Source organism: Arachis duranensis, chromosome 2, assembly GCF_000817695.3.
Source record: "Arachis duranensis cultivar V14167 chromosome 2, aradu.V14167.gnm2.J7QH, whole genome shotgun sequence".
NCBI lineage: Eukaryota > Viridiplantae > Streptophyta > Magnoliopsida > Fabales > Fabaceae > Arachis > Arachis duranensis.
Window position 1 is genome coordinate 19,470,586 of NC_029773.3, and position 10,877 is coordinate 19,481,462.

The following is a 10,877-nucleotide window of genomic DNA, read 5'->3' on the forward strand; positions in this document are numbered from 1 at the left end:
GGAGTGCAACTTTAAATACGCATTTGAGTAACTATTGATTACTTTGAGACTCATAAAAATTTCAAGAACTATTTTGAGGCTTGACTCATAGTTTACTTGTCCATTTAAATAAGTGTCGAAAATTTGAATTATGTCTTGTACATGTAATAGCTCATTAACCAATGATAATTCTTTAATTAAAACTCAATTGGCAATAGATTAATCCTTGACCTACACATATAAAAAAAACTAACAAAATACTATATTAAGTATACATAAAAAATCAATTACCAAATAAAAAATCAATTACCAAATCAATCACTCGAATAGAATATATATTAGAATACAAAATACATATTAAAAATAACTTACAATAAGACATGTATTCATTCACAAATATATGATAACTATTTACCGACTAATTTTTTGTGTGCACATACTATTTTTGAACAAAATATATGAAAAAAGAAAAAGAACTTAAGTAATAAGTAATAACCAATATGAAAAAACTCCAATCTACAACGGCTTTAACACTGAAAAATGTTACAAGAAAATGTGGGATACACAAACTAGTGTCAACTCTGCTTTCCAGCTAAGCAAAATCCTAATGCCTCATTCTAAAAGCTACTTTTATATAACATTATTGAACCCAATTCAAACCCATCTTTCTTTCTTGATCATCTAAGTTTATGTTACAAAGAATGCCAACCATGCACATTTCTTCAAGGGAATGAATCAACTAATACTTTCAAAGTGGAAACTAATTTTGCTCTCATTGGAGTGCTTGGTCGAAGAGGAGGCATGCAACGTGTGCTCCTTCATTTTCGTCTGTGCACGAGCCGAAATGCGGCAGCTACCGTAGCAACCGAGGCATCTCGAGTTTCAACTTCCAAAATGTGTTGAGCTCTTGCTGCCACTGCCCCAAAGATTCTAATGATCTTTGGGGGCACTAACCCGCAGGCGGGAAATATTACCTTATTTAGAAATCTGGTATGCCACTCGACCGTGATGAATACTCGCTTACCAACTTTAGGAACATGGATGACCTATCCTCTAATAGCCGTGATGGAGTGTCAAATTCTGTGACCCGGCCTGTAAAAAACATTGAAAAATTAACTCCATGAGCAAAAATCTGGCGTTAACAAAGTTGAGTCGCAAGGTGATGAAGTATTTTTATTTTCTCGATAAATGCAAGGCAATCAAATATAAATAATTAATTCTCCTAAATGATTTAGCTTACTTCATTTTTCACATGAAATTTACTTTATTGGAAAACCTCTCAGTTGCAAATAAAAAAGGAAAAATGTGTGGATGAGATGTCAACATCTGACTGCAAGAAATTTTCATTTTGCGATACCACAGAATACAAAGCCTAAGGTCACGGTGCATAAAATATTTAAAAAAAATGACCAAAGAAAAGCATGCAAAATACGCACCATCACTGAGAACCAGAACTAGATCACTGTCAATAACTGTAGGAATACGATGTGCAATAGTACAAACAGTGCAGTCTCTGAACTCTTCTCGAATAATCTTTTGGATAAGATTATCAGTAGCAGAATCAACCGATGCCGTTGCTTCATCAAGTACAAGTATCTTTGACTGTTTAAGTAGCGCTCGGCCTAGAGCAACAAGTTGTCGTTGCCCTACACTCCAATTATCTCCATTTTCTAGAACTGCAAATTCAAAGTACATCTAACTTATCTTTTTGTGGGGTTGAGAAAGAAGATTAATCACTTTTCAAATCTTGGCTTCTTACCCGGCGTATCAAGCTTTTGTCCTTTTGATCGAATAACCTCTCCAAGCTGAGACTTATCCAGTGCCTGTTAAAACATAAACTCAGACCAATCAAACAGAGCACAACCAACTTTAAAAAAAAAAAAAAAAGCAAGAAAAAAGCCGTACTTTGAAAGATAAAGGTTTGTTGGACTATTCTCTTATACCATGTCTGCCTAAGAGCAAAAATGTAAAACACATATAGAAAGAGTAAACCACAAGAACAACAAAGACCAAGCCTTAGGGCAGGCGCATCTGCGAGTTGAGATCTTGGAGGGGAAGGGAATGCCTTGCTGAGTAGAGTCTGTTTTACTCTTCTTTCCCTTCTCTTCCCTCCCTTTTCCCTCCAAGATTCCAATTCACAGACACGACCTTAGAGGATCCGCGGATGAGACGTTGCCATAGTATTGTGCCATTAGGCAACACAAAAGATGGCAAAAAGGAAATGAAAGTGAAAGAAAAAAAAAAAGAGAAAAGAAAAAAAAACACGAGATCTTGATTCTTTGGATTTAGAGCAAACAAAGCCCTTAGGGAAATAGCTTAAATACCAAAGACATAAATGGAACTATCCAAGCAATACTAACCTCCCAAATCGCTTTATCTGAGTGCTCCTCAAGAGGATCAAGATTGCCTCGTATTGTGCCTTCAAATAAGGTTGGATCTTGTGGTATTATACTCAGACGGCTTCGAAGGTCATGGAGGCCAATTGTTGAAATATTGATGTTGTCAATAATGATACTCCCCGTGGATGGTTCAACCAATCGAAATAATGCCTGAATCAAAGTAGATTTGCCACTGCCAGTACGTCCGACTATTCCAATCTTCTTCCCACCAGGAAATGTACATGATATTCCACGAAGCACCAATGGAAGATTTTCCTTGTATCGTATCTTCAAGAAGAAAAATCACATTAAAAGATAAAATTAAGATGACCAAAGAAAAATCAAAATATAATAAGTTTGGACTTCTTAATACAGGACAGAAACAAAAATTCAAGAAGCATACTTAATGCAAAACTAAACTGGATACCTTCAAATCAACTATTTGGATTGTTCCATTCTCGGGCCATGAGGACGGAGGACGAGAATCATCAACAATTGCAGGTGCTTCACTAGGAACTTGGCTGTACTGATAAATCCTTTCGATAGATATAATTTTGTTTTCAAGTTTGCAAAAGCTAAGTATCCACCGAGATAGACGTCCATTCAAATTCAGGCCATACGTCACGGCAAGTCCAGCCATGCTGGGGTCAATACTTCCATGGGGAACACTCACAAGTAGTACCATACAGAAAGCAAACACAAAAGTGGAGAGTAATTCCATGCGCAAGCATAGCCACTCAATAGCTGCAAGGCTGCAAAAGAATGGCCGTGCAAAACAATCCAAAAGGTAAAGGTTCCTCTTCATGAACCTTTTTTCTTGTCCAAAACCTCTGATGGTGGCTGCTCCCGCAATTGATTCACCGAAAAGATGTATTATTGGAGATTTTTGGATGCTTACAATTCGTACCAGTTCCCTTGAGGAAGCCATGTAGTATTTCTGTGACGGAATTAGTAGAAGGTCAAAAATCATTCATTAGATGATAGCACAAGATACTCGGATAAAATAAAATAAACCTTTATGGTACACAGCATGTCCTTTTTCAAAAGCAGATTGAAACAAAAATTGAAGATATAAACTATAATTACCTGCATCCACAAACAAGCAATAGCCATTGGGATAACCAGGAGCAAAACTTGCCATGTAACTGTTGTCATTACAGCAACAATTCCTATGAGCTGTATTGTTGTTGAAGCAAACCCTCCGAGTCGAAAAGGAATGTCGAGATCCACAACACTTTGATCAACAGAAACCTGGTATATACATACAACCCATTACATAATGCACGCCACACATTTATGGACAAACAAAACTAAGGAGGCACAAAAAGTCGAAAACCAAGATTAACTCACCCGATTCAGGACCCTTCCAGATGGTGTAGAGTCAAAGAAAGACATTGGTGCACGGAAAATACTTCTGAGCATGCTGAAAAATAATTTTTGCGCAGCAGCAAGACCAAATGTAGCTACCAGAACAGCCCTTACAAATATAAACAATGAGCTGCCAAAAGCAAGGGCCATGTACACGAGAAGAAGCTCAGTTGGAGTTACTTTTGGCTCGTCTCCAGCGGTTTGAGGATTTGCCCAAGCCATCCACCAGTTACTAGCAATCTGAAGGAACTGAAATAATGATTGTGCCATAATTATGAGCGGAATCAGTAAGCCTTTATATGCTGCAGCCATGTACGACAAGTAAACCTTCATGTTCACTCGACCTCTAACCCTCTCCTCTTCTTGAACAAGTTGTTTTTTCCTTGAGCGCTTTGCCTTTTTCTCCTTGATTGCCTTCTGATCGGATGATCCCTCTTGCACTTCTTTTGCTAGACCATCAATGTCGAGTGAAGCAGAGGATCTCTTTTCTGTCATAATAGATCTATCTGGGGACATGTTTTCATCTGATTCATCTGAGTGAGAAGGAATATCCATAGCCTCTATTGCTTCATGATGAGCTGAAACTAGAGTCTTAAAATCTGTTCCAGCTTGTAGAAGCTCATCATATTTTCCTGCCTGTATGATTTGTCCTTCTTTAAGAACCTTCAAATGCAGAAAAAAAAAAAGAAAAAAAATGAGAAAAATTACTTTTTTCACTTTGTATCAACCACATGATCATAGTCAGATAATTCAAACAGGATTCCACCTAGTCATTCAACAAATTAATAATCTTTGCAGACAGAGATAGATTACAAATGTAGGCAGCAAAATCGATCAGGATCAAGCAATACAGCTTATTTTAATTCAAAAAGAAAAGATTATTGAAAGTATCGGCAATGCATTCAATTACCATAACGGCCAATTGTTACGAGTTTGACTCAGGAGGAAGCTGCAGTAAAACAGAACAGTAGGCAGGAGTTCCGTAATTAAATAGAAAATCACTCCTGAGCCTTCCTGTGCACAGATCAATTTAACACAGTCAATCTTAAAACTGATTGCTGTGATGTTTTATATATGTTTCGATATCATATCCCTGAAGTAGCAAGATATGACAGTATGTATTGTGTACTTCTCAAATTCTACTTTCAATTTTCATTCGAAGTGTAACTAAAAAATAAGAGGGACAAAACCTGTAACCCAAACCAAAGGTTTGTGAATTCTAATCTGAAAAGAACAAATGCATCACACTAAAATAGGAGAAAGCAACTGCAACCCCTGATCATGCAGGGAATATATATCTCTCAAATGCAAAAGATTTTAATATAGTTCAAAATAAATAATTAAATTAAAACAAAAAACACCTGAATGAAGTGTATTATTCAACATAGGAAGCTTCCTACAGCTATGAATGAGTTAATGTGCAACAAAATACCATTTGGCCATACCAGTATCAGATCAGCAGCAGGCAGAAATTCAACTTGATGCGTCACAAAAATGACTGTTTTTTTGGCTAATGCTGTCAATACATACTCCTGCAATCACATTGTCATCGATTAAACCATATCTAATTCATGTAATAAGAAACATTAATTCAGTAATTAAGAAAACTAACCCTGAACAAATCCGATCCGGTGTGGGCATCAACTGCACTAAAGGGATCATCAAGGAGATAAATATCAGCATCTTGATAAAGTGCTCGTGCAAGCTGAACCCGCTGCTTCTGGCCACCACTGAGGTTTATACCTCTATCACCGATAATTGTTTGGTCTCCATGTGAGAAAAGCTCTAGGTCCTTCTTCAGTGAACAAGCATGAATAACCTTCTTGTACCTTGGTTTGTCCATCGCATTTCCAAAGAGGATATTTTCTTCTATATTTCCTGTCTGTATCCATGCTGATTGGGAGACATATGCAGCAGTGCCACATACTTTAACCTGAGAAATAAACAATGAATCATGTAAAAACTGTACTGTATATATATATATGCCACTGAATTTAGAGATAAAGAACAGAAACATACTTCACCCGAAAGCTTAGGAATCTCTCCAAGGATGCAAGAAAGGAAGCTTGATTTCCCAGAACCAACCATGCCACAAACAGCCACACGCATGCCCTTTTCGACTTTCATATGTATTCCTGACAGTGTAGGCCTAGACAAAGAAGGGTCCCAGCAGAAGACACCATCCTTGATCTCTACGGCAGTGTCAGTCATGCCTGGTGGCAAGACGATAGTTGCATCTTCCTGCAATTCTTCGTCCTGCAGAAAACTAGTTATCCGATCAAGCGAAACTTTTGTCTGAGCCATCGTTGACACCAAGTCCGGAAAGTTTCTCAGAGGTTCTTGGAGGATCCGAAATGTAGCCAGGGCAGAAAGGACACCGCCTGCTGTCAGCTGACCACCCAACAATATGCAAGTAGCAAAAGTGACTGCCGACACAAAAATCGGGGAGCTCCAGAATATGAAGGTTATGAAAGCCTGAGAATAGAGCGCTTTCCTCAGCCACTTGTATTCCGTTCCACGCATTTCCTCCAATTGTATACGATACCTGTCTTCCCAAGCTTGTAGCTTGAGAATCCTCATATTCCTTAAACTCTCTGATGTCTTTCTCATCCTTTCATCCTTAGCAGCCATCAATTTATCTTGGTAATTTTCTTGTATTCTAGCCACAGGAACAGTTACAACAATGGAAATTATTGTAGCAATCAATGTTGCAATGGCAGCTATTCCAACACTCTTGTACAAAATTAGAAGAGCAAGAACAATCTGCATCGGAAGCATCCACATGTCGTGAAGATACCAAGAGTAATCCCCTACCCTCTGAACATCAACAGCCATGTAATTGACAATCTCCCCACTTGTGTGACTTTGCTTGGCTGAGCTCGACAGCCTTAGCCCCTTTTGGTACACCATCGCCGTTAGCGCCGATCTGACATGCATCCCCAAGATGTCCACTCCTAGATACCACTGCCGAGTCGTCAGCGTCTCCACAAGCTTCGCAGCAAAGAATATTCCCGCGAGGACATAGCCTTCATGAGGAAAAGTCTCTATGCCACCCAAGTAATCAACAAAGTAACTTATCATATATGGACCAACATAAGCTACCAAAGTATTCAGACCTGCAAAGATAGCATTCACGGCTGCCTCCTTCCAAAACGACTTGAGAATCGCCCAAGCTAACAAAGGCTGCTTAGAGGGGTTTTCAGCCTTCAATCTCTCCCAATTTGAGTTCAAAATCTTATAACTAGTCTTGGCTCTATCCTTGGGTGCTACAAGGGGAATGTCCTTAAGCTCGAGGGGTCTCTTTGCACCAACGGAAAGAAGCGGATTCAGCCACGAAAGCGTGGCCAAGCTGAAAATTCCGGCATCTTTATATGGTGTAACCTTGAGACAACCCGTCTCCTCTTCAACAAGCAATGGCTCCTGAAGATCAGGGTCCACACAAACTTGTATACCGGTAACACCCCTAATTGCAACCACAGACAAGAATGCAAGTGCCGGAGTGACGGCGAAATTTGCAACTACGCGAGTGGAAAGGTATTTGGGACCTTCCATATAAAGACCTCTCACATCAACATACAAATTGCACAAACAGATAACAAAGGACAATAACCACCAAACCCTCAAGAGAAAAGGGAACTTATGAGAAACTTTGAGCTTGCATTGCAATGCTGAGAAGCTCAACACAAACCAAGCCAAACCTTGTGCAGCTGGCACAAATAGAAGGAACCAGTTCACATGTTTTCCATTTGCCCCATTTGAAATCAAAGAAACCCCATCGAAACCAAGCACCACAACTTGAACAAAAAGGACATAGAAACAAGAGAACACTGAGAACTTGAACATTGAACCTATTTGAACTTCACCATCAATGCCATTGTTTCCATTAATGGGGGTGGTGCTGGTGGCGATGCCGTTTTCCTTATTAATTCGAATCCGACCTTCGCACACACAAATCTTCCTCACGGATACAACAAAGAGGAACAACACAACAAGGGTAAGGTTCACGCAGATTGCAGCAAGTTCCAAAAATGGCAATCCTAGGATCGTGTCGGATAGAATCTCTGAGTCCGAGAAATGTTTTGATAATATTGAAGCTGAGATACTATTTAGAAAATCTGAACCCTCCATTATTTGTTTCAAAAAACACGCTGAGGAGAAAATGGAAGAAACCTTAGATAAAATAACAAGAAGGGCATTTCAGAGTCTAAAGAAACAAAGAAGAAGAAGAAGAAGAAACAAAATTGGTGTATCTCGAAGCAGATTCTATTGACACATTGCAAACTAAAAGAAAAAGAAAATGAGATTAGTTTTTACAACTAAATCAGAATAGAAATACTGAAATAGAGAACGGGTTGTAGTTGTGTCAGTTCTGTTATTTCCGTTCCCAGAAACAGAAAGAAACGAAGCGAGTTGTAAATTTGTAATCGTAAGTGGTGAGTCGCGAAATCAAAATCAGATTTTGATGTGGAAAACTGACACCCAATTGAGGAAAGTACAAAACTTTCGAATTGGGTGTTCTCTCAATAACCGTGTTTTGTTTTCCCCTTTCTGAAAATTGCCGAGGCAGCTATAAACCTAGCTTTTGGTTCAAACAACATTAACCAACCTCTTTTAACAGGAGAGGAGCAAATTTGTTCATGAACCACAACAATAATGTTATATTATATTATATATTAATGATAATATAAAACTATGGTGGTGTTATTGGTTGCTACTGGATCTCCTAATTGAATAGACTAAAAATATAATTTATTATAAATAATAATTTTATTTAAAAATTTATTATCAATCAACAAATTATTATATATTAAATTCATAATATTTATTTAAGTAGAGAAATAAATTAATATTTAACTCACCCAAATTGATTTGGTGGTGTTATTGTTGGCGAAAATTAATATCATATCATGTACTATAAATTTTATTATGATGATGATATTATAATAATTGAAGAGATTCTCTCTGTCCCTTTCTCTCTCTCTTCTGTCTCTCAGCTAAACAATGCTGTAGTTTGTTTTGTTTTGTTTTGTTGTGTGATGAAAAGAAGTTCCGTGAGAGAGTGAAGGACTTAGTTGTTTGTTACACTTTGCTCAAATTGAGGGACTGCTTGTTTTCTCTCTTTGCTTTCGGTGAGTGCTAAGAAACCTAAAAAAGGGGTCAAAGAGAAAAAGAAGGGACTTAGTTCAGTACGGAAGGGAAGAAATTCCATTTGTTGGTGGGATTTATAGTTTGAAGCCATCACATTCATTCTCAGCTCAGATTCTATAGTTATGGAAATATACCAATGGAGGTTTATTGCTTGATTTTGACATTTAATTTACATTTATTTGTTGTTCCCTAGTCCCCACCATTTGTGTCTATTGAGGATAGTTGGAGACAGGTGTTTGTTAAACAGAAATGGAAATTTGTTATCCAAAATGTTATACAGATTTTTCAACTGTGATAAGTGTGTATTAAAATTAATAACTAAAATTAATTATTATATATGTATGCATAAATATATGTGTAGTAATTTATTTTTAATGTATATTTTGTATTTTAATTTTTATTTTATATTAACAATTAATTTTAATAGTTAATTTTAATGTATAAATAATATTTTAATATTTTTATATATTTTTTATTTATATTTTATATAAATAGTTGATTAGTGACTAATTTGTTTATACATGTAATAACAGCTGCTAATTATCCATTCATTTTATTTGTTACTCTATTATATAAATAATTTTCTAGCAAATATTCTTAATGCATTAGTTAAAATTATTGCCAGTGAAAATTTTTAAATTTTTTTAACAAATACGTTATAAATATATTAAAATTTTAACTACTTAATATTTTAATGTTTTATAAAAGCTTTTTTAATCAATTATCTTAACCTAACAAAATCCTTGAATAAAAGATTAAGTGTTTAATTTGATTTCTCAAATTTTACATATGATTTTGAATTAACATCCTAGTTTAGTTCGATCAAATTCTTTTCTTAAAGGGACACCTAAAAAAATTGTTTTCTTAAATTGAATAAAGTGCATCATGTTAATTTTTTTCAAATTTCTATTTTAACACTCATGTTAATATGCATTAGCTAATTTTTTACTTTTTATTAATTAAACAATTTTTAACTCTTTATTTTATTTGATAAAGAGTTTTGTACTTTCTGTTTTTTTCTAAAATACATTAGTATTTATCGTAATTTTTTTGAAGGACCAAATTAATTAATTGACTAAAAGTTTTTGGACAAAGATAGTAATTAATTAAGGTTTAATTATTTTGTCAGTTTCTATATTTTACTAAATTTTTAATTAGATTCTTATACTTTTTTTATTTAAGTCTCTATACCATATCAAATTTTGTAATTAAATTTCTATCGTGACAAAAATGTTAGAATTAACAGAATATTCTATTAAATTATACAGAATCTTCAGACAAGTGTTAGATATATTCGTTTTGTTTAACGAAATATTCAGCTAATTCTAATATTTTTGTCACGATAGAAATTTAATTACAAAATCTAATATAATATAGAGATCCAATTACAAAAAAATATATAAAAACTAACAAAATAATTAAACCATTAACTAAACATTTATCATTAAATAGTATATAATTCTCATACAAAATTACAAATATCCCATCTCCTCCTGGGTTGAATCCTGGAACCTGTCGGGCTTTAACCTGCAACCATGTGTTCGAAAGAAGGAAATGATTGTGTTGATAATTTAGCCAATCTTTGAATATAGGTCCAGCAATTTAGGTAAATAGTTTAATTAAATTTAAAAAAAATAGTTTAAACAATAAATATTTATATTAAAAATAGTTTATAAATAAGTTATTTTGTATTTGATATTTTAGTTCTAAAAGTGCTTATTTTAAAAAAATGTGATAAAAAATTTTTATCATGAGAGAAGTCATTTTTTTAATTTCTCCATAAACATTAAAATAGCTTAGAAAACTACAATTTGATTTTAAAAATTATAGCATACATTAATACTACTACTTTTAATAAGTTAAAAACTAAAAAAATTAACTTTTAAAATTTTCAAAACGGATTTTAAATCATTAAATTCTCAACACATATGCTAACTTTCACAAAAAAAATTTTGACATCATAAATAATAAAAATAATTTAAAAATTAATATGATTAGTTTAAA

At 34.9% G+C, this 10,877-nt stretch overlaps 1 protein-coding gene across 1 annotated transcript; it reads right to left on the reverse strand.

Annotated features, from left to right (window-relative positions):
- Positions 1 to 480: 480 nt before the first annotated feature.
- Positions 481 to 8,367, reverse strand: LOC107473887 (ABC transporter C family member 5). The gene is made up of 10 exons (XM_016093483.3): positions 5,745 to 8,367; positions 5,338 to 5,658; positions 5,171 to 5,257; positions 3,708 to 4,388; positions 3,444 to 3,608; positions 2,785 to 3,294; positions 2,340 to 2,645; positions 1,739 to 1,802; positions 1,416 to 1,655; positions 481 to 1,071 (listed from the first exon to the last, which is right to left on the reverse strand). Exons 1-10 carry the CDS (start codon positions 7,851 to 7,853, stop codon positions 959 to 961), a joined length of 4,596 nt encoding a protein of 1,531 aa, XP_015948969.1. The 5' UTR covers positions 7,854 to 8,367; the 3' UTR covers positions 481 to 958.
- Positions 8,368 to 10,877: the final 2,510 nt, after the last annotated feature.